We start from the raw sequence: 24,422 nt of genomic DNA, 5'->3' as shown, positions 1-24,422 counted from the left end.
TTTCAGCTCCAAAAGGCTGTACTTGCTTTAAGTGGAGAGATTCTTCATCAGAAGCAAGTCCCTCGTGCTCCCTGTTTCTCCACAGACAAGAAGGCAATGTTGTTTGCTAACTTGCCGAGAGACCATCTCTCTTTCTGGTAGCATAAAACAGTGGCTGAAAACATATCATGGTGTGCTTTGCTCTTTTAAATCCAACAGATGTCATTGAACAGCCTGCTGAGAATAGGGTGAAAGCTTTGATATCAACCTCTGGAAGTTTTTTTTCTTGGTTGTTGTGCTAAGTCTGGCGAGCTTAGTGCACAGTATTGGCTACAGGCTGGGGAGAGGCCATAGGAATAAAAGTAAAAAAGCAGGTGGAAAAAGGGTTGGAGAGTGTTTAATGAGTAAACCTAGATTTTTTTGGAAAAGTTTAAGTACGTTCTTAAGAGACCCTGCTGAACTTGGCACTTCTAGGTGTCATCTCAAATCAGAGGTGCTGGATGAAAGTGGTTCCCAAAACATTTCTGCTTTCGTGATACATTATCAACTTTTCTTGTGTCTGAAGCAACATTAGCAATGACTTTCTGCTTGATGCTGTACCTAGGCCAAAAAAACCCCAAACAAACAAAAAACACACAAAGCAAGAGGAAAATGAGTGTTGAGAAACTTTTGTGATTTGGTGGTGTGTGTAGTCTGCTGAGGTGGCATCTTTTGGATGTTCTCCTATTAACTGCTGTAGCAGAACCTTGGTCCTTATCTGTGAGCACAGCTTTTATGTAGATAAACAATTTGTGAACTCCTTTTACAATCCTATGTAGTGGAAACCCAGGAGCATTTCCATTTCCCCTGTTCTGCATGTTAGGCATAGATTCCTCCAGAGCCAATTTGAGTGTCTGGACAGGATGAATTAGTCCATCAGCTGAAAATTATTCAAGAGTATCTGTTTTTGGAGAGAGAGAGAGTGACTGCTTAAGAGATTGTATGGTTGCATCCAGGCAGAAGTTAGTGACAAGCTTCGTGCTGGAAGTGCTGCCTTCTGTACCTCTAATTACCTGGGAGCTCTTGCCTCCTAACTAACCATGTCTGTCAGCCCTTTTGTAACCAGCTCATTGCTGCGAGTAGGAGTGACGTGGGTTGTGGTTTTAAGTTGTAACCATAAAGCCGGGGTGCCCTGAGGTTCAATGCTGTGAACAAAGCAGAGGCAGTGGCTTGGCCAAACCATTTTCTGCAGGAAGAGCAAGTAGATAGTGAGCAGTTCTCCTTTGTGCAGGAAAGCAGGGATAAGACTGAAGAAAAGTCTGGGAAGTGAAATTACAGTCTGTGTGCTGGTTGTGCCTTTGGCAACCCTGAGAATACCCTAACTGCTGATCTTGTTTGGTATAGGGGTCAATAAAAATGCATGTAAGACACTGCAGTCCTGTAGCTACATGTATCAGCAAACCTCGCCCTCCTCGTGCCTGTTTATATTGCCCTGCATTTGTGGAAACTGTTCTACCAGCTGGTGCGGGGCAACCATGCCTGTGATCTGCTGTTTCTAAGCTTTAGTGCCACTGCTCTCCTCTGGCTTCTGGAGAGCTGGGAATGAGGAGCAGTTTTTTGTACGGACATAGTCTTATGCTTGTGCATATTTACCATTGCAGGGTAAGACACAGACCTGTTCTACGTGTAGGTTTAGTGGCTGAAACCTCTCATTTTCTCTGGTTGACTTTGTTTACTCAGCAGAACAACTGAAAGCAGCTTTCCTGCTGCTGCAAGGATCTCAGAGACTGGTGATGCCACAGGCAGGGTACAAGCAGGGAACGCTGGGGCTCATGCACAAAGCTGTCTTGAATAATCTTCCCTCTTGTCCAAAAGAGACAGTGCTGTACTCCCTCTTTCTGCATGTGATGCATTCTAATGGCAAGAGCTAGGCTACCCTTTTTGACATCTCAAACCTCTAACACAAAGTGAGCAGCTCCCAGGATGGGTGCAGTGGGTTTAGAGAGGCTTCTGTGTTTTTGTGAGAATGCTGTACATGGGAGGCTCCTTTTTCTTTTCTCTGTACTAGTGACATGTCTTTGCTTCAGTGGCTGGTTTCTAGATACCATGCTTTAAAATAAAGATGTAGACAAATTGGCAAAAGGCCAGAGGACAGCAGCACTAATTGTTAGAGCTTTAGAAAACATGACCTCTGAGGAAAGGCTGAAGAAATCAGGTGCATTTAATCTAAGCAAGACAGCATTGGTGGGGGAGGGAGAGGGATGTCATGGTTTCTCAGCACATAAAAGCTGTTGTTAAGAAAGGATGATTGATTTATTCTTTCACTATCATTAGGAGGAAATGATGAGACAAAACTGCGCTTACACTGCAGAGACTGTTTAGTTCAGTACAGGGAGATTGTCCAGGGGAGCTGTGGAATTTCTGGTGGTTTAAAGAAACTCCAATCTGTTTCCATGAAAGATGTGTGATGTGCAACCTCCCAAGATTCCTATTAGAGCCTTTGTTTTTGTAGTTTAGGGTAAAGGGTAGGTTTGAGGCTGATGCCTGTTCCTTAGCAACTGCAAGCCTTGGCTTTTCCAGCATTGCCAAGTTCACGTGGTCAGCAATGCATGAACCAGACTCCTCACAGCCTTGTCTGTAGTTCATAAAAATGGTGTGCCTTCAGTGGATGATAATATAAAGTTCTGTTTATCTGCCCACAGATCTTGAGTCTTTTTGGCTGTGTCTGTATTGCACGTGGAGATCTGATGGCAGAGAAACCCAATCATAGAATAACCAGGTTGGAAGAGACCCACCAAGCTGGCTCTAGTCTAATTTTCTTGTGTAAGTGTGGAGAGGGGACAGCTTGGACCTTAGCACAGGGCAGTTGCCCAAGTGAGTATCCATTCTCTGGAGGCCTGTTACTGAACTTTGTACTATTGTCTTTGCTGCTTTCTGCAGCCAAGGTACCAGGCTGAGATCTGGAAGAGATGCCCTGGCTGTAGAGCAGGGAGACATAATCTTGGAAAGAAAACCTTTCCTCTGCAGTTGTGCATAAGAATTACTTCTGTAGCAACATGGCTTTTGGTTCTGGGGCTTTTAAGTATTATTAAATAAAATGTGAATTTAATAACTGTTTGCTGGGAAAACGTTGCAGATTAGCACAACTTGTTCTCTACCTTGGCTGTTTTTATATTTGACAAGTATCAGTTGCAGAAAAAGGACAGGTTTTATTATAACTCTTTTGTCTGCTTCCCAACTGACTGAGTACAGTTTTTGCAGGCTTCAAACTACTTTCAGGACAAAATGTTAGTGATTTCTCCAGTGGTGGTGGGAAATGAGGACGTGTGAGGGTGCTGTTCACTGGTGAAAGTGACAGAATTTCTCACACTCCCTCGCTTGTGGTTTTGCCTACAAATGTTTTCTAGGCATAATCTCTTTCTTTAAGGAGAGGTCATCTGGGTTTTTACACCCATTGACAAGTCACAGATAAAACCATGGACCTTTTAATATCAGGTTTGCTTATTTTGCCTTGTCTCGGATCCACAAATGCAGCAGTTTGCCTTTTTAAATTTACAGATGACGTTATTCCATATTTTAAATACCCTACTTTTGTATCCCTCTTGCCTAAAGCTATTAACATTGGCAGAATCGATGTCCTTTGTTTATTTTGTATACTACTTGCAGCCTGAATGCTGGACACCAGTTGGTCTAGATTTTCCTTTGGCTGTAGAAAAAGGTAGGGCGTGCTTTTTCCTGTTGGCTGCGTACATGCTCTTCTATCTCCCTGTCCTAAGGATATTATGAGCCAGTCTTGGTGGTAGGGATGGAGGAAGGGAGGAAGTGAAATGGCTTTGCTGTGATCAAGCTAAGCTAGGTCCACTAAAGGCAGGTTTGTAAGACAATGAGATGCTTCTGCCTGTGGGCTGATGGCTGCACCTTCCAGGGATTGCAAGTGGGCAGTGCAACATCCTTCTTGCCTCAATATATGGGGTGTAGAGGTTGTGGCAGCCAAGGGAACATTGCTGACTGCATGGGAGCTGAGCACAGGCTGATGGGGAGCAGCGTGGCTGATTTCCACTCCAGCTTTCATCTTGGAGCTGGGAGTTGGGAAGCCTGGATCTTATCCACTGCTCTGACACTGAGTCACTGCATGACCTCAGGCACTCAGATACCATGGTGATGAACACAGCACAAATGTCTAGACAGATAGATTAGATTGGATGGACTCTGTATTTGACAAATATTTGTATATGACCATGGTCAGTGCTCCCCTGTTATAACCACCAAGCCTGGTGTTTTCAGTGGGTCTCCTACACAGTAGGATTTTTGCACTGAAGAAGGCCACACAACCACAGTGATACAAGCACCGATGATGACAGACTGGAGGCAAAGCAGGTGGTTGGGCAGCTCTTGGAGGGAACGGCAATACACTGCAGAAAGGCCCCGGAGTCAGGAACTGACTTCTCTCCCCAGCTCTGCTGCAACACTATGCATGGCCTTGCCTTTCCTCCCCTAACCAGTCAGTCTTTAAGATCCACAAGTCACCAGTGACTTCCTCTGTCTTCTATCACAAGGCTCTGGTTTCAGGAAAAAAAAGACAAACTTTCAAAGTGAGACACCCTTCAAAGGCTTCCTCTGCCACTGTCAGCCTCTGGTGCATGGGAGGACAGAGGTGAATTGGTTCTCCCTAGAGCAACTCCTGTTTTTTTCCCCCCACCCGATTCCCTTGTGAAAGATGAATGTAGTGGTACAGCAAAGATGTGTCTAGTAGTGTGCCTATGTAGGGATGTTTGGAGGCTCTGCGAGGTCTCCAGAGCACCCCTGCCTCCAGCACCCATGACAGTGAGCCAGGAGTGCTAGAGAAGAGCACTGCCTCTTTAAGGAGATTTGCATAGCAGGGCCTAATTACAGTTGTTGATTTTGATGTTTTCAGTGTTGTTCATATTCCATTAAAGGATAATGCTGCTTAATTTGCAGTGGAGGGTCTTGGTTAACAGCACACCCAATCACAAGGCAGCCCTAATGACACTACTTCCCTACTTCTGGTAACACATAATTAAAAAAATCACTTCATTTCCAGTTGTGTGGTTCTCCCCTCTCCCCCAATCTTCTAATTACTTTCTAAGCCATTTCTTGATTATCTGTAAATATTTCAGCACTTAGATCTACTAGTGAGTCCATGGAAGAGTTAATACCTTCAGTGACGTAACTGCTTGGCATTCACTTTCTAGTACTGCATTGCAAGGCATCATTTTCCACCTTGCACATGGAAGAACAGGGGCTTTGCTTGTGGTGGAATTGGGTTTATGCTCTGGCTTTGGGGCTGGGGAGTGACGAGAGAGGGATAGCACGCAAACTCCATCTCAATCTACAGGAAGTTTTCTGCTGGTTTTGTTAGCAGATGTGTGTATTTCTGCAAATTGTTTTATGTGGCTTAAATCCTACTTGAAGGACTGTCCTGTTGCCTGGCTGTGGCAGCTGATGGTCAGAGGGGCTTAAGTGGAACTGGGTACAAGTCTGGATCTAGCTGGGATGCCTACACATCTGAAATGTCTGATTTCTGCCCTGACTCTACAGGTTTGTGGGAAGTCGTGATACAGTTCTTGCTGCACTTGGGCAAGAGAGGGCAATAGGTGTGGTTGGGCTGCCCTTGTGTGATGTTTCTTCGTAAGCTTGTCTTGCGCACTGTAGTCAGCGGCGCTTACTGCAGCGTGAGAATAGCTTGGTCACTGGGTAAGGGAATAGCTGAATTTCCCAATAAACCTGTGCTCAGTCATCTACCACAGCTCTGTGACTGCGAGCAAAATGATTTGGGGAAACTTGTGCTCTGATGCCAATGGTTAAATGGGGAATCTGTTCTCTTATCTAAGCATCGCTCTGCTTTGAAAACGCTCTGTATAAATGCTGCTTTCTCACTTCATAGATCTGGTCCTTGTACTTGTCTGGTATCTTGGGTATTAAAATTCACTTGAGGTTTTCAGACTGAGCTGGAGTATCTTTCCTGCTCATGTGTTGCATGGGCTTGATTGGTATGTTCTTCATATGATCAATCAGTAACACCTTGTGCAAGCCCACTGGGAGCCTGCTGATGGTCTCTGAAGGCATTATTTGGAATAACCAGAGATAATTGTGTAACTAGGGGGTAATTAACTTCCAGGAATTAAAGAATTGAGCTTAGGCCGCACTACTCCTAGGGGTAGGTCTGTAAGGCTGGATGTTAGAGAAATCTACTCTCTCTAATCATTTTAGCATGTGACTTGGAAATCCTTGATAGCTGGGGAATGTGAGGCTGCTTCAAATTATATCCACGCATTTCTAGGCATTTACTTAATAGCAGATAAGGAAAGAGGGCCTGTGAATATGGTCCTAACCCAGCGCATTTGTGTTTCAGGTAACCCTGTCACAGTGGGAATGAGCATCCATATCTCCAGCATTGACCAGATCTCTGAAGTTAACATGGTAAGCTTGTACATTTTATTTTTTTTAAAAAGCCTGATAAGCTGTTCTTTCATTTTTGACTGACATGTGTTTCCAAGACAATGGCTTCTTGGAGCTGCCTGAGATCTGAGAGTGTGCTTCTGAAAAGCAGGGTAGTCACACCCCTGCTTCCTTCACCTCCTACTACAGATCTTCCTGCAGCTGGGAAGTTGTTGGATGAAAACTGACATTTGTCGGGTACTGAAGAAGTATTTTTTTCCTACAGATTTGGACACAGAATGTTAAGGAGCATAATAAATTCAAGGATGTTGTCTACATGTGTAGTGTGATGAAAAAGAAAATCAAACACTAAATTGGGACATAAAAAAAGAGGGTTTTTTCCAAATTTCTTTCTCAGCATACTGATTTCAGTGTGTGCCTTGCTCCTTCCACTGCTGAGTGGCCAGCATCACTGGGACTGCCTCTCAGTTGTCTCCTCAGCCCAGCCTCAGTCTGGAACAATCCTGAACTCACTGAAACTGCACTTGCAAAGCAGGACTGGTGGCAAATAGGACCTCAGAGGTACACACCTACCACTGCTGGTGGTACTCGTGATGTGGTTGGACATGCTGAAAGACTGGAGTTCACATCCCAATGAGGGCTAAATTCTAGTATACTTAGTGTCTGTACTGGCATGGTGAAGTATCCCTGGTGTTATCTGTGAACATGTGGACTGAGGATCTCTGCTGGCATCTCTGGAGCTACTGGCATTTTGTCCGGAGTATGTTCTCATACTTTATTCTTCTGTGCTGGTTGCAGAGCTGTGTCTCTGAGCCATTAATGCTTATGCCTTGGAAGTGTAGATGTGAACTGTATTTTTCATTTGACACAAAAGCAGTGGTGGCTTTGGGTGAGGTGGGCAGCCTGTACCTACCAAGTTGAAAAACAGTTAGTGGCTTTTAATGCTTGCTGGTGGCAACTTGGTGTTTCTTTGGAGATCTGTACTGGAAAGGGAGGCATCTAATGGAAATCTGGGTTTGGGTGGCATTAATAGACTGGAGTTTTTCATACAGCTGAGAAGAAAAATATTATCAGCTCAGAGGGCAATGGTTTGGGGTGAAATTTGTTAATAATTTTGGTTATAGATTGGGTACACATCCAGGCCTGTGCTATCTCTCTCTCTCTCTCAGAAGACCTTATCACCTAGCAGACCACATGGATTGTGCTGATTGTTGTCTTACCTTTTCTTCCTCCCTTCTGCCCAAAGGCTTTTCCTCAAAACTCCTCTGCTTTTTGAGAGGCTGAGAGAAGTGAAAGGCTGATGGGGACCTCCTGGCAGCAGCTGTTCTTTTCCTTGGTTCCTGACCCATGCATAAAAATCCTAGGCCAGTTTAGAGCTTTTGCCATTCATGTAAATTAAAACCTCAGTCTCCCAATGCTAATGTCCTATTTATCTGTTTCTGGACTCTCCTGACCTGTTTCTCTGGCCCACTGGCTACATGGAAGGGGAGAAGGCGAGACAATAGGACTGGTTGTCTTTGTTTCCAAACTGCTTGAAAATCCTGAATGCATATGTTGTTACGACCCAGGATAAAGGGCCAACATGAACCTTCAGGTTCTGCTATGGAACAGTTTCTTTTGCAGACTCTGCTATCATGCTACCATTACCGTAATTATCTGCATGGCATGTTACACCTCAGTCTAGTAACAGTGACACTGGACAGTGTGTACAACCCAAAATTCAGGTGCGGACCTAAGTCCCCATAGCATTGGGTAGCTGTGCTTGAGGTTAGGCTCAACTTAGAAGAGCCAGATGGCTTAACCTAGTTCCATCTATCTTGCCTGTCAGGGCAGAGCTCAACTTTGAGTCATCTCCTCCCCCGTTCTGAACTTGGACCTGAATTTTCCAATGTGCTGAACCAGCTGTCAGCTTCCTTGTTAGAGGTAACATGAAGAATTTGGGGTCTGGGTCTGTAGCTGAAGACCCCAGCTTGCACAAATATAACGGAGCGAGCGAGGGATTTGATTCTCAGCTTACCTGTAACAACCTCCCTGCTCTTCCTCTGCATTCTTGAGAAGACAGCTGAGCACTGTAGAGGCTTGGTTCAGGATGAAGGTCCTGCTGGAGATGTGTCTGTGGACTGTAAAGGCTGATCAAGTGCTTTGTCATACACCTGTTGTGAGCAGCTGTGGCCAGGCATGCTCTGTCCTAGGCTAGTAGCTGTTCTCTTAGCAACACTGTTCAGTCTTCGCTGTGGGAATGTGATGCTCTTCACTATGCAGTGACCTGCCTCCCACTGCCCAAGGATGGATGAAGCAAACGTGTGCACTTGGGGCTGGAGAGAAACAGCACAGCAATAATATCTGTGGGATGCATGTGAGAGCAGGCTTCCCGGCATGCATCTTCATTTATAGGCTGCTCTGGATCTTGCACAATTTGGGGAGCACTATTGATGGACTTTAACTGTTTTGATGGTTGTGGCATGGCTGTAATCAGGCTGGGCACCAGACACTGTCCATGCCCTGCTCCTGTTGATACTGCAAAGGCATATCACTTCTGGGCTTTTGATTATCCCTCCTGGCTCTCTGTTCAACTTGACAAGCATAACCTCCTGCCCATCCTTCCTACATGGCAGACAAACTATTTGTGGGAATCTACTCGAGATCCACAAGCACCATGGTGAGCATGGGCAGCTTCAAAAAAGGGTTAAAAAAGTCAGAATCATCTTAAAGAACAAACATTTAGGGAACAGAAGAGCTCTCATGTGATGTAAGTTCCCAGGCTGAAGGGATTTTATATGCTTCATTCCTGTGTGTGAGATGCCCCCGGGAAAGGGCTGTGTCCTACCCCTGCTCTGGACATGGATAACAAGAAAAACAAGACATTTTTTGGCATCATGTGTTATTGGGAAAGGGACTGTGCAATGAATAAATTAAAAGCGCACAAGTGAAGCTGAGTTGTCATGGCAACAAAATAGCTTCTATTGTTCCACAAGGAGTGTTATTACTTACTGCCCCTTGTAGGATAATTAATTAATTCTCAGGCATCTTTTTGGGAACAATGGCCCTGGTGCTGGAGCTGGGTAGGCTGTGGAGATCCCCCAGCTCTCCCATGCCTATCATCGGGACTCTTGGCGTCTGTGGACGTGTGTGATGGTAGGGAAGAAGTGCTGTTGGTGACTAGTTCTTGCTTGGTTCAAAAAGTTTTCCACTGGAGTCCAGCAGGATGCAGTACTGTGGAGAAACACAGCTTCATCCATGATCTGATGAGCATTCTTTGCCTTCATTCCCATGTGAACTGCATTCCCAAAATGATGATACCATGGCATTTCAGTCCTAGAGGATACAATGGTCTTTGCAAAGGCAACACAGTCATGTCTTTATGCTCTAAGTTCCTGGACACTGATATACAGAATGCTTGGCAGCTGCCTATATATGCTGTGTTTTCCGGTGCCCTGCTGCACAAAGTTTATACATCTACATCTCCTTGAGGGCCATGTCCAGATACTGTGCCATTTTTCAGCGCAGAAGATGGAGTCATGCCAGGATGCAGTATGTTCATAGGCACAGTGCTGGCTTTATAATGATCTCCCAGTGATGAAGAACCAAAACTGCAGTCTTTTTTTGTTTTTTAAGAAAAATAAAAAAAGCACTTTCTCGTTTATCATAGCTACTGCCTGTGTGGTCAGCCGTATTTTCAAGCTCACTTGCTAGAGCAATGCTTTATTACTGTGTACACTTCTTAGCCTTGCTAAGCAACGCTGATCTGCAGCCTCTGTTCTTGTCAGTGATTAGAAGGATTATTTGCTGAGCCAAGATCAGTTACATCAATTGAAATGCCTGGGAAATGATGGCAGAGGCCAGGCCAAATAGGTATTGGGGAGGGCATATTTGGCTGGCAGACCCTCTGGGAAGTGCTGATCTATGAAGATGAAAGGCCTAGTTGGAGTCCTTTTGTATCCTGTACAAATTTTCAAGTTTGGGGATTTAAAGGCAGGCTGAAAAGAGTAATGTCTTCATACTAATGTTCAGCAGCTCAGATGATCTGCAAAGAATATAAGCATGGTACCTCCTAGTTCTCCTCAAAGGAAATGGGCTGGTTAAGGTATCTGGTAAATGCCAATTTGCTACAAGGGGTTGGATTTCAGTAAGCATGGAACAACATTCAGCTATTTATAGGTGGTCGTTGATGTGTATTGGTACTTGGACAGTACTGTGTTCAGACCTCTTAGTGTGGTACCCAAGTTGCTGGAGAAACTAGCAGTATTTGTGACCCAGAAGAATGACAAGCACTGGCAGCCTGGAGCTGAATACAATCTGCAGCTGGAGGAGGATGCAGGTTTTGGTCTGTCGTGCATGGCCTGAATGCTATCCAAAGTCACTATCATCTTAATGGACTGGTTCAACTACCCTGCTCTGGTGGATTCAGTTGATGGTGTCCAGTACCAATGGCTTCAGAGGGAGCTGGAAATCTTCCCCACTCCTGCATGTCCTTTCACCAGATAGCTAAGGACTCGCCTGGTCAGGGTATATTGTACTTACTGCATGAGGGGACTAGAGGCTAATACTGTAGCCTTCTCTCTTTCTAAGTAGTCTTTGGGGACATATTTTTCTAGTACCAGACAGTTCAGGCTCCCTTCAAGCATTAATGAACTATTTCAATGAGGAAAACAACCAGAAGCTTTGTATGCATTTGAAATAAGAGGTGGTTATCCTTCATAATGTTTCAATTTTCCTGCCCTATGATGTGTGCAGTCCTAAACCTGCTCCCTCCTGTGTATCTGCACACTGTAGATGGCTCAGAGCATCCAGCCGTTACAGTTGTGATTTCTTTGTGGCTTCTATAATTTATTCATCCTAAAATGCTCTCCTACATCTGCAATAACATTGTTTCAGTTTGTTATAGCACTAGCTTTAAAGTTTTATAAACCTGGTGACAAGTTGAAAAGTTACGAAAGGATTGTTGTAGAGGACTAGTGCAAGGAACAAGGCTTCCAAATAGAAACGTTTGCAGAAATATGCTTGTTAAAGGAATGATGCCTGTGGAATTAGCAATACAATTTGCTGTGGGGCAGTCTGCTGTGCATTTAGGTTAGAGCTTGGTGCAGGATGCTTGGCGAAGCTGCCCTTGCTGCTTTGCTTTGTTACCACCTACTCCTGTATCACCTGTGCCACGCTGCTATCTGGTCAGAGTGACAGTGCTTGCACTGGTGTACTGCTCTGGATCTCTTGGGGTTTATGGAAGAAACCATCATCTTTGCTATTTCCCAACTTCCTGAACTTTGCTTGAAAAACAAGCTGTCTTGTTTGGCAAAGAAGTTTTCACTGTTCATGGGAGATGTAAAGGTTTTGGAAAAGTAAAGTTTAAAATATTTAAATACTACAGTTAGGGGGTTCTGGAGTTAAAGGTTATGAGATACAAGTGTGGCATGACATGCTACTGCTGTAAATGTTTCCCTGTAGCCTAGGGTGTCTCCAGCCCTGTGATGCTGTGTTATCTAAACTGAGAGTGTGTGTGCACATTGACTCTTTGTGTTTAAGGCTGCTGAATATTGAAGACTGACAAAATATAGTAAAACTAAAAGGTATCTTTGGTGCTGAGCTAATGATGGTGTGCTGTAAAGGTATGGGAGGAGCTGTAGTCCTGTTAGATTGCTGTAGCTCCTGGGACAGTAAAGTTGCTGGTAGCAGGGGATACTGTGGATCCTCGGTGCTGAAGAAGGGCCAGGTCCTACCAGTCTGACATGGTAAGAATGGTTCAGCTCTAACTTAGAGGGAGATATCCCTGGACCTGGTGCTGGCATAACCCCTGATAGAGGTTATGTGATTTTTCACAGGGTAGGGGATGCAGTGTGCTGTGATTTAAACTAGGGTATTGCAAACATAGAGCTGAGAGAAGATTTCTTCAGAGCCAGCAAGTGTCTGCACCTTCTTCTGCCAACGATTGCTTCAGTACAACTTAGGTCATGCAGCTATTATCATTTCAAGTCCTGGTGTGCAGGGCTGCAATGCATTGGATGGCTGTTTGCTTGGGAAGTCAAGCAGTGGCAGTTCTGTGCTTGTGAAACAGTATTTTCCTGAAGGAGAGACTTACCAGGGATGCACAGGGCAGTCCTGCACAATGGTTGTGTGCAGTGTCCTGTGCACATTGCCATCAGTTACATGTCATCACTTTGGTGGCCTTCTTATGTCTCTGCTTCTCCGGCAGTAGGAAGCAGATTGTGTGTAAACACACAACCACTTGGCTAGCTGAAGGAAAGCAACAGCATCTTGATGCTTTTTCCTCCTGCTAGAAGGATGCTTGGAGAAGTAAAAGATGGTTGTAGCAGGATGGAGAATAACCTCCAAACAGGTCTAAACTTATGAGCTTTGAGCTGGTCTCTTTTGCATGCAGGAGGTAAAACGACCCGCTCTGCGGCTCATACAGATAGATTGTAAGAGTAGAAATCTACTGAACTCCTAGAAAGTTCTTTGCAAACATCTTTGCAGCAAAGCAGATGTTGGGAACTCATCTCATCTGCCATTGCTAGATTTGAGGTTACTTTGTCCTTGCAGTGGTAACATCCTGCAGCTGCTGTGGTTCAGGGTGACTTTTACTAGTATGTATACAGTTGAGAATCAGATGCGCATATCTGCTTGCACCACATTACGCTTTTCTTTAACAGAAATCCCACTGGTGGTGCTGAAAGATCCCTTGGACTAATGTAGTGCATGAGGACAAGCAAAGCATCTGGCCTCAGGAGCATTCTGCTATATGATGATATGGGGGAGTGGATGCTCAAATTTAAACAAGCAGTGGTTCCCTTTCTGTCCAAAAGACAGGGATATGCCCTTACAGGAGAGGAAGGGTTCTTACACAAAATAATTAAGAATAAAACAAACTTGTGAAAGGGACCTGAAGTACTCCCCATTCATTGGTTTTGAAATTGGTTGCAAAGAGATTGTCCCGGATTAAAACTAGAAAATAGGTCAGTGTGACTCATATGTCAATAGCTACTGCATTTATGGCAACTTGTAGAAGGGAAAAATCTTATCTGTCTTGCATAATATTTCACAGATTATCCTATTCCCATGACAAAATTCTCACTGTGCCCTTCATCCTGGTACTGCTTGACTGCAGACACAGCCCAGTGAATTCACTACATCTTAGAGTCAGGTTGCTAAGTAACAACCCAGAGATCACCATACAGTCTCCTCAAATGCCATGGCCAGCTGAAAGCTAGGATTTGCACAAAGCACCAGCAATTCCTTCTGAGATAGAGGTCTCGATGATTTGGTGCGTGTGTAGCAGAGAGAAGCCTGGCAAAGCAGCAGCCCTGCCAGATCACTGTACTCCTTGGAGGTGTCCTCATGTGAGAGAGGACAGCTTTATTGGTTCCCTATAAAGTGGTCTCCTATGCTTGTGCTAAAGGGCTCTGATGTTTTGAACATTAATGTTGTCCTTGAATTAAATATTTTTTGTTGGCTGAATTGCATGATTTTGCCATGGACGTGGACCAGTAGATAGTGATCTGTGGAAACCTTGCTGAAACAAACTCTCAGTTGAAGAAAGACTGTGAACTGCTGGAGTACAGAATGACACTGTCCCTGAGACTTTCTATTCTACCATGCTGGTTACTTCATAGGGATCTTGTGGTATTCACACAATATCTTAATAGGAGAGTTTACAGAAAGATCTTTGTCTACGTAACTAGAAATTCTTCATTATGGGAAAGCTGTTGGGTAGACTGGCTGATTCCTAGCCTAGACCTTGAGTTTTGCAGCATGAATAAAATATGGTAGCAATGCTTGTTGCAAATGATTCCCATTTGTGCATCTTTCCATAACGCTATTATCCCTAAGGAGCAACTCTGCAAGTCCTCTGGTATCACATGTTCAGGCCTCAGGAGGGCTGATTCAACCCCGCTCCAGTTCTGAGACACAGAGTTCACCTGTATGCTTGCCAGGCAATTTCCAAATGAGAACATTTCTGTGCTCTCCCTGAAGAGGCTAAGTTCACTCTGCATTTCATAGGTGGCTCCACCCCATGGCAGGAGAGGATGAGAATCCGTGGCTATACTTTGCAGCATGCTTTTGCTGAACAGTGCTATGTATTCCAGTGCTCCATCTGTTCCTGTATGTGCCAAGTTATCTTTAGATCTGAACATGTCAGTGTTGTATGGCAGTGGTATGAACCACTTCAGCTTGCACCCCAGCATTCCTGTAGTAGTTAGAATTGCTACTGCAGAAAACTTTGCCTAGGATAAAAATGTCTTTTTTTTCCCTACTTGAGTTTTTATTCAGGTTTTTACACAGGCAGAACTCCCACAGCCTTTATATATATTTTTATATATATATTAAAAAGCTGTCTGTATTTGAGATCAATGTTCCAAACTGCCACCTGTTTCAATAGCGGTGCTGCAGCGTTAGAGAGGATTACTGCAGAATGCTAAAGTATCTTCCCCCAAGTGAAAGCTTCATCTGGTTTGATTGAAAACCAAATTAGATCTTGAGGTTCCGACCTTCTGACACCCTGTCATATATACATTTAAAGCATCTAGCAATAGGCGGAGTGTATATGCGCAGGAGTGCCAGCACCTCAATATAAACCTAGATCCAAATACAAGTGCGTGCTTGTCATGTTGCTATTTGAATATGTAAATAAATGGGGCTATATATAGCTCTATATGTTATGTACATGTTAAGTGAAGGTGGCAGATATGACAGCTGAATAGCTTGGCTGTTTCTGAATGCTGGTAGAGGCTCCCTGCATGCTCGCTACATCTCTTGTGCTTGCTCCTACCCCTTTCAGCCTTTCTGCTATTGCATTTTCAGGCCTCTGGAGAAGATCGTGTGTAGGGACAGGAGTTGTTAATATTCTGAGTCTGTGCTGAGTTGCTAGGCTACAGAGAAAAATGAACATTCAAGAAAAAGGGATGGTAAAAGGAAGAGGATCTGCTGAGCTGTTTGGTGATCCAGAAAGGTCCTCTATTCAGATAAAACGGGATAATTTGGGGGAAGGAGGGTATGCATGCATGTGGGATGAAATGTGAGCAGTCTTTGCTGCCCTGATAAAGAGAAGTTTCAGGCCAGCTCCAGACAAAACTGGCAGAGGATGGAGTAAAAGGCAAGATCCACCAGCCCCTTCTGTGTCACTGTTTGCAAGTTGTGCACAGCTGGCCTCCTACTGTCTGTGCCAGGGTGCAGTGTCACCAGGCTGGAGTGTGCCCTGTTGTGCTTCCTTTCCCTCCTCTTTGCTGAGTGCACTGAGCTCCCATCTGAGGCTTTAGTGAAGAGGGAAGTAAATCTAAAACCTACTCATTACTTACAGGTTGCACCACATCTCACTTTTCCTTTGCAGGAACCTGCTACCACATTATCTCCTTAAACTTCAGTGTTATCTGCAGGAGAAGGTAGCCCGTTGCTTGTATCTTGCTGTTCACCCCCTTTGCATTGCTAGTTCATGGATGCACAAAGTATTGACCCTTTTATCCTTCAAGAGTTTGCAGCTAGGTTTCAAGGGGACATAAGGTTTCACAGTACACAAGTCCTTGTCTGAGCCTAGGTTTCCTGAGTCCCAGTCTAGTTACTGAATGCAAATCCTCTTCCTTTTCAGCTGTTCCCCTACTAATGAGTGTTAGGTATTTAGTTGTACACGTTGTGAGCCATCAGACCTACCAGGTGCCTTGTGTTCCACTCTCTGGAAGGATGGCTTTGCCCTCTGTTCCTGTTCTGTCTGCAAGTTTTCTGTTCCCTCTCAATATTACTGGCTGTATCAGAACTCTCAGAAAAATTAAACAGTGCCTTTGGGTATTTTTATTATCTGGATACTTTATTTACCGAGCTCACATGGGCTCACTGCCAATAACTTTCAGCCAGCTCTGCAAATAGAGCTCCTTGGCTCCAGGACTGTTGGTCCTCGTACTGCAGAGAGCACTCACTCAGCATGGACAGACTGCAGCTTGTTCTCCACCATCCAGTTGGCCGTGAAGTCGAAGTCTGATTGCTTGTGGACCTCCATAGCCTGCTGAAATCTCCTTTATCTTCATGCATCCTATAATAAGCTTGACTTGTTCAGCAGAATCAGAAGTGTTTCATACAGCTGCATTTTGAATGCTATTGTCAGTTAAATACACTGCACCTGTCCATCAGGTTTATGATCCTGCAGCCAAGACTGGGATTGCTAAAGTGGAAGAATGATAGTATGGGACATATTTTGTGCACTCCTGCTAGTGTCAGCCTGGACTTTGGCTTTATCCCAGCATAGCGAAGGGCAGACTAACCCTTGGATGGAGGCAGAGGTAGGCTAAATCCATGATGATACCATCTTATCTGCTTACTCCCAGTCATCCTTCTTACATGACCAAACTTTGCTTTCTCCTGGAAATAAAAATCATTCTATCCTTTTGGTCAAGCTGATCTGTGCTTGCCTAGTTGATGTGGTTGTTCCACTTGAGACATGTTAGTTGTCTTACATCATTTAAAAGACTTGTTTGCCTCCTGAGAAATTACATCTTTGCAGCAGTTCTTGGAACCTGGAATGTCAAGCCTTCCTTCTCCGAGTAGAAACAGTGTCTCTAAAGCACTGTGTGCCTTGATATTGTTGCAGAGTCTCATGGTTTCAGTGCTCACAGCTATATGTATAGCATATTATTCTGCCATATAAAGTAGTAACATTGCTTCATTCATAATGTGATTCCCTAACAAAAGCAGCCTCAAAATCCATTGGTGGTCTTGACTGCCCCAGGGAATAACAAGCTCTATTTAATTGTTTTGCCCCAGGGAGAAAAAGTCATTTCTGTTCATTACACACTTAGCATTTGCCTAGAGATGTGGGGATCCCACACTGCAGGATGGAGGCTAGTTAACATCAGCATCTGATTTTTACCAATGAGAGAAAAGGAGACATAGGTAGAAGTGCCCAAAGTCTCCTACAAAATTAGCACCGAGTGAACTGAAATTGATATCCACATGTGATTTTCTAGAGTACCTAATTACAATGGGCTTCTAAGCCCTTTAACTGTTTTAATTCTTCATTCCTTCAGCATTTTTTCCCCTGTGATCTCTAACTACTGACTATGCGTAGGGCTGCAGAACCTCTCCTGCTTGGGGTAGAGTCTGACTGGATTGGTGTTCAGTAAAACTCTTGGCAAGGAGAAGAGGATGTTCCATTTAAATATAAAAAAGGTACAGAGGAGCAAAGAGTTTTGGGAATATTTTGCAGAAATAACATTTTTCTGTTATCAGGTTGCTACTGTTACAAAGCTTATTGAGTTTCAGCAAACAAGACTTAAGGAAGTCACTACAAGGTGAAAATTCTCTGAGGATACATGCAGAGGCTGTGAGGGCCCTTTGAAAAGTTCAAGGAAGCATCACTGGTCTCCCAGCATTACCTTTCTCTTGGCGTAATCCAGTTTTCTTCCGTCATCCTTCTGAGGGCTTTGGAAACTGATATCTTCACTAGTTAGTGTTCAAATGTCTCACTCAAATTTAATTTACTCTAATAGGCTAGTTGTTGGGTGTTTAATTAAATACAAAGTGATTATTAGAAACATTTTTGAGCTTTAATGGCTGTATATTAGATATGCCCATATGGGCATGCAGGAGGGCACTGGCAGCACATGCTGTAAGGCAGTAAGAGTGATGCAGGGAAAGTACAAAAAGATGAGTTGGGAGAAGCTAGAAGGGAGAGAGGAGGAGAAGAGGTGGAATACAGGCACCTGCGCTGTCCCTTGGCTTGTAAGTGCAGAAGGTGGTTGTATAGCATACTAGATCAGTGCAGGCAAACAGTGGAAAGTAAAGACAGCCTCTCTGAAAGCACCATGTTTTCCTGTCGTGGGTCAGCAGAAGCCTATGGCAGCATAACCTGTTTTAAATTACTAAGTACTTCAAACCAGAAAGCTTTTTGCAGTAGAAGCATGCCCTCAGACTCCCTTTCCCAGCTAGGCAGTGCATGATCATAACACTTCTTTGAGATTCCACAGAGATAGTGCACTAATGTGTGTGTCTCTCAATGCAATAATAGGTGACCTTGTGCACCCGTAGAGAAAGGTTAAGAGAATCAACAAAAGGGGCTAAATTGAGATTTTTGCCTTAAGATGGTAAAAGACAAAGGATTTGGGTAGGTTTCAAGCCATTTGAAGACATCTGATGCATTAGCAGTACATAGATGTAAGCAATAAACCTTTAAGGATCTCCAGGAGGGTGAAGAACCCACGTTACCTGCTCTTTCTGGGACCTGTGTCATTCCTGGGACAGAGTTCACTTGGAAAACTTGCATCATATTTCTCATAGAGGGGAAGTCAGCTTGCTGTCCTCCTTGCACTATTTCAAGCCAGTTGCTCCTGTAACTCACCATTATCTTAGAATAAATTACTGAGCCGGGGACTTGTTGCCTGAGGTTCCTTCTTGTTTAGGTGAGCATCTTGCTTGTCTTTAGCTCCCTGGTCCTACAACGAGTCCTTAACAGTTCCCAACCCATCTGTCAGTGAAAGGATAGTGTAAGCACCATCCTTTTGACTTTCTGCCTGATAACTGGTCAAATTCAAGCATCAATTTCTTCTGAACTTAATGTATGACCTTGCTTCTCTGGCTTTAGTTTGCTGTCTGGACAAAACATGACCTTCTGTGCTGGTTTGGCATGTGAATGTTTAGGAACCAAAGATTACTTATACCATTTCTTGTCAAGTAGTTCCTCTCTGGGAAATAATTTTTCAAGTTATGATGTGGTTTGGAGTGAAAGCTAGCTGGTGATGCAGCAATGGGAAGGCCAAACAATCCTGCTTTTGTGGGTGGAATGAGCTCTGCGTTTTGCCCAGCTACTGGTTCACGGGGAGCAGAGAGAGAGGAGGTCTGACCGGCAGAAATGATATACAGTAGGTCACAGATTCTATGGCTTAAGAATAGAAACTGCCTGGCATTGTTTTCTAAAAGCTTGCCTGAGGAAGATGTCATGGTGCAGGTGGCGATTTTGGGATTGCTGCCTGTAACACTGAACCAGGTTGCTGTTTTGCATGTGCTCATAGAGCAGGTGACACTCATCCCTGTGCCCATCGGTTCTGGCTTTCTCCTCTTGACTTCTGCTTCCAGCATGACTGGGGCTGTTAAGCAGATGACATATGGTGCTACCCCCTGCTCAGACAGGGCATCGATATACAGGCTCAGAAGTCTGAAAGCCTAGTCAAGAGCAGACTATGTCTTAGGATCCAGCTAGGTACATCCTCTATCTTACACTGGTTGGACCAGCACCAATCCAGGTGCTGCAGGGATAGGACATTCCAGGAGAGAAATAGGGCAACAGAGTGACAGTTGTACATCCCTAGTCATTGAGGGTATAGCTGATATCTGTCCTAGTTTCTGGACACACATTCAGCAATTAAATACATGCAAATTAGTACAAAAGTAGTTCAGATTAGTGAGGGGGACACGTCTCCATGCAAAGTACTTCTCAGGTCCTAAAGAAAATGAGTTCAAGAGCACAAAGACCTGCAGCACAGAAGGGCATAGAGCATATCCTAGATGCCAACATGGTTCTGTCTCCTTGCATTACTGGCAGAGAGATTGCAGGTGGAATCCCCAAGTCAGTGCTGACATTTGGTTATTCAGAAATAGAGGAGGTGGAAAGATCTTGTGTCTTTCTCACCTGCTAAGGTGAAATATAAGGAGAAAGGCAGTAACTAAAATTGTTATTGCTTTATGCATAACAGTTATTATGAAGAACTTCACACTTGTAAACTGGGCACTGGCTTGCACCAAAAGGGAATTTCAAAGCAGCATTTTGGCAAAATAATCTCTCCCCATAAAGTACAGTAAGTACAAGAGCTGCTGCCTCCTGCCCTAAGCAAAGGTGAGAGTCTGAACAGACTTCATTCTGTCTTGGAGCTGGAAAGACTGCTATCAGGCACTGACATACATCAGGTTAACTGATGCTGATTAAAGTCTGGGACTCATTGATTTATCTGCATGGAAATGGACAATCCTTTATGAGGGCAAAATAGTTTTCTTAAATGAGCTTGCTAACAATGAACCATGGCCATCTTGCTGTGTCCTTACTGTAGTCTTCTGTACCTTTTACACTGCTCCAATTCTCAGCAACTGACTGCAGGCATATCCTGTCTCCTCCTCTTAAAAATAATTCTTCTTATTTCCCCTACCTTCTCCTGAAAATGAAACATACTTGAGGACTACCTTGTCCTTTCTTTCCCAAGAATGATGGGAACAGGAGATGGTGTTTAATCATCAAAGAAGTTGAAGCCAACAAACTGTTCATTAGTCTCTGGCAGTGGCAGCTTGGTTTTTACTAAGTCAGATGTTCCATTTTTTCCCCCCTCTTTCTGGAGCATCTTGGCTTTCCTAATGTTCTTTTGTGATCTTGAACAAGGAGACCATATGTCATTTGCTTCTATGGGGGAAGGACTTTCATTTGGTCACTTTTCCAAAACAAGGTGCTTTATCAAAGTCAGGGTTGAGGAGAAATGCAGGGGCGGGGCAGGGGAATTCAAGTGGCACAGCTAGTGCTAGAAGCAAGTGGCAAAGCCTCCTTTACCCCTCATGCCTAAAATCATGCAGCAGCAGAAGAGCAGTGTGCACTCTACCCTGCAGAAAAGTCAATGCTTCCAGTACCTTACAAGTGCTTGGTGAAACAACCTCCACTAGCAGCCTGGAATAGTCACCTTCACTTTCAAAGCCCCTCTGAAAGGCATCAGAGTCATTTGTCATCCACAAAAAGGGACCAGACACAGGAGACATCCATGTTGCCAGAAATACCGTGTTCTGAACAAAGATGTGACCCTTTCCTATACAGTATTCCTTCCATTTCTAATCCTGGCTTCTGAGTCTAGTGTAGCTCCCAATAAGCATGCATTCTTCTTCCCCTACATGAGTCCATTTCTGGGGACTCTAGGTTACAGCACAAAAGAAAATGATCTGACCCAACGTGTCAATAATCCATGTCTCCCAGGAGCTCTGCTGAGGATTTGTGAAGCTGCCTGCCTGGGAGGGATGCTTCTGGTGACTTTCTTTTGGGAGATGGGACTTGTGTCCTTGGGTTATTCTTTCCTGTTAGTCCCTTCCTTTTATGACTGGGACTGTATTTTCCACATTAATGCCTAGACATCCCAAAATACTGTTAAGCTCCTGCCTTCATGTTTTTATAACAACAAATTCCACAGAATGCATGGAAAGTTATTTCCATTACCTCACCTTCAGTGGGTTCTTGTGCAACAACCTATTGCAGAACATCAGATACTGTCATCTCTGTTCTGTGTTTAATACATGAAATGGTTCTGCCTCCTTTTCTTGCTGCTTACTGCCTTTATCAGGGCCTTTCTATACTTTTGAGAGTGCATGTAGTTATTTGTGTTCTGCTCAGCAGCACTTAAGTATCTAAAAAGGGGTGGGACGCTGTAAGCTTGAGAAACACAGCGTTATGATTATTAACAGATTTAGTGCAAGCACGAAGGGGAATCAGAAAAAAAGACTGATTAATATTTGTTTTAAAGTGAAGATTGCGGGTGTCAAAGACTGAGAATTCTGAGAGATAAGACAAGCTCTCAGAAGAGAAACTGAGTATCTTCAATTAAGAAGGTACCAGCTCTGTCTCAGGAGATACTTAAGCCTCAAATAGCTGGCAAATTAAGAATTGCAAGAGGCCCTCATTGGCTTATATTCCTCCCTGCTATTCTCTGTGCTGTTACTGAAGACAGGATACTAATGTAGAAAGACTTTAGATCTGATGTAGTACAACTGTGTCTCCAAAATCAGCACAAGCACACTTGTAAGAACATCACTTGGGGCATACACCATGTTGGTGTTCTGCATGCTGACAGAAGGCTGTGCAGGAGAAGGGAAGCTCTTTCTGGAGAAGAGGGGCTCCCTAATTTTGGACCCCTCAGCACTGCAGTGAGCAGAAAGCAGCACGCTATGCTGTCCTCCAGGGGAGCATCCCTGGGCCTAGGGAGTCTAACAGTGCGTCACTGCGTGAAGGAGAGGTCCCTTGTGGGGCACTTCAGTTACAGACTGAAGCTGCTCTTTGCAGAGTGCTGCCCTTGTTACTGAGGTGCCTTAATTGCTCCTGCTCTACCCCTTGCAGTTCTTTGATCTGTAGACAAGGGAGTTCAGATTCCCACTCTGAACTGACTCCCTGAAGTGTTGTGTCCCTTGGTGGTCTGGGCACATCCCTGCACACCGCTCAGTGCGTGTGGCTGGCCACATGCCTGTGTCCTCACCTGGATTGTGGTGATTTCAGGTGGCATCTGCTACCCACAAGCACTCCAACTTCCTCCTGTCCTCTGGTTTGTCAGTGCTTCAGTGGCAACAAAACTGTGCTAAATGTATCAGGAGTGACCAACTTTCTTGTACGAGTCCCCTTTCCTGGATCCATATGTTCTCTCACTGGCTTGGCCTCCTTGAACTTTGCCTTCCTCCGCACAGGAGGGTTTGTACTTGTTAGGCTTAGATCTGGCATGCTCCTCCTGGGACACTTGTGCTCCAGGCAGCTTTGATCTCCTGTGACAGTGGAATCATCTCTGCTTCCAGGCTGCACAGAGCCAAAGTATGGAAGGGTCCAGAGCGAGTCCAGGTTTGTTTCCTAAGGGTAGGACGGCATTGCTCTCCCAAAGGGGCCCTTTGAGATGGAAGTGGAGGGGCTCATGATAAATGCTAATAAAGGTTCCAGTGGAAATTCATTCTTGAATTCATGCACGTGGTGGCAGCTTATTTCCCTTCTTGCTCTGCCCCAGCTGCTATTCCTTTAGACTTACCTACTCTGTCCTCTGAGAAACTGGGGAATCCCTGTGCATGCTTGACTGAATTTCTTGCCTCTAGGGGTTCTACAGGAAATGCCTTCCTCCGTCCATGACCCTCTTGTATGAACATTTCAGCCTTTTACTGTTCAGTCCTCTTATATCATCTTTGGTTTGGGGTCTCTGAGTTTCAGGGAAGGCTGTAATTATCAACCTCTTTCTCCTGGAGATGGATTGCATTCTTGTTCGCAATAGCTGATGGGATACACTGTCATTTCAGCATGTGAGGCCCCCAAGGAGGATCCTCGTCCTTCTCTGGGGCTTTAGTGGGCCTCTAAGTGAGCTGCCTCCCTTCTTATAGGAAGGCACCTCTGCAATAGGAGCACCTGTTGGCTCCATGTGCTGCTCTCACCTCTGTTTTGTGTGCATCACGTGCAGCGTGAAAGTGGAGAGAAAAAGAGAACAGAGCCTTTGCAAAACCTGGGAGTGGAGGAGGTGAGGGGGGCTAGGGCTGACAGCTCACAAGATGCTGCTTGGTAGAGCAAACAGAATGGAGCCATGCGGAGAGGGAGTCCCACAGGGGTGGTCAGAAGTCCATGAAGACTGAAAAACAGAGCTCAGCCCAGGGCTGGGCTAACTGTTGTTCCCCAGAAGCTCTCTGCACCTGAAGAACATCATCAGCCTGATAGCTAGAGTGTAGGCTTTTACTTCTTGCACCGTTCTGAGTTTGTTCCTATCAATCCTGGAAATACAAAAAAATGAGTTTTGAAGGTCTGTCTCTTAAGTGCTAATGACTGTTCACTTTGTAAGCAGTTTGCCCTTTTTAACTTCTGGAGATCTGTGCCACCTCTTATCTGCTGCTGCTTCTTGAAAGCTGGTAGAAGCCTTAACGACAGCAGGGTGGCCTGGTTAGGGGTGAGGTGTTGCAGGGCTCCTGTCAAGGATTAGGAAAACACAGGTCAGTGAAGCAGCTTGCCAAGATGTGTGGGTGGAGTTCTCAAAGGGGGAGAATGAAAATGATGCCTCTGTAGCAGTTTCCCGCAGGCAGGAGAGAAGTTTGTTACCAAGGGAGGGTAAGAGGCTCCAAGAACGCAGGTGCTCTGCTTCTCTGTGCTTTCGCTGCAATGCAGGTTCAAAACACCCTGGGAGGGGTACCAGAGAGGACATTTTCCTTTGCAAGGTCTTCACCAAAATGAAAATGTTTGTGCCCCTGAGATATGGACCGTGAGGCTTCTGAGGCAGGAGTTTACCAGTCCTTTAAAAAGCAAAGCAAAACAGTTTCTTGGCCAGAAAGCTGTCACTATGCTTTTGTTCTTTTCAATATAACATAGAAAGTGACAGATA

General features: G+C 44.6%; 1 protein-coding gene across 2 annotated transcripts in view; it reads left to right on the top strand.

Moving 5' to 3' along the window:
• Positions 1-24,422, top strand: part of LOC138726010 (gamma-aminobutyric acid receptor subunit beta-4) — a 70,723-nt gene that overhangs the window by 20,293 nt on the left and 26,008 nt on the right. For both annotated transcript variants that reach the window (XM_069867362.1, XM_069867361.1), the window contains exon 3: positions 6,332-6,399. In XM_069867362.1, coding sequence (XP_069723463.1) covers positions 6,332-6,399 — 68 coding nt within the window. The remainder of the gene's footprint in view (positions 1-6,331; positions 6,400-24,422) is intronic.

The sequence above is a fragment of the Phaenicophaeus curvirostris genome, chromosome 13 (genome assembly GCF_032191515.1).
Source record: "Phaenicophaeus curvirostris isolate KB17595 chromosome 13, BPBGC_Pcur_1.0, whole genome shotgun sequence".
NCBI classification, from domain to species: Eukaryota; Metazoa; Chordata; class Aves; order Cuculiformes; family Cuculidae; genus Phaenicophaeus; species Phaenicophaeus curvirostris.
Note: the sequence above shows the minus strand (reverse complement) of the source record. Positions and strands in the feature narration are given on the sequence as shown.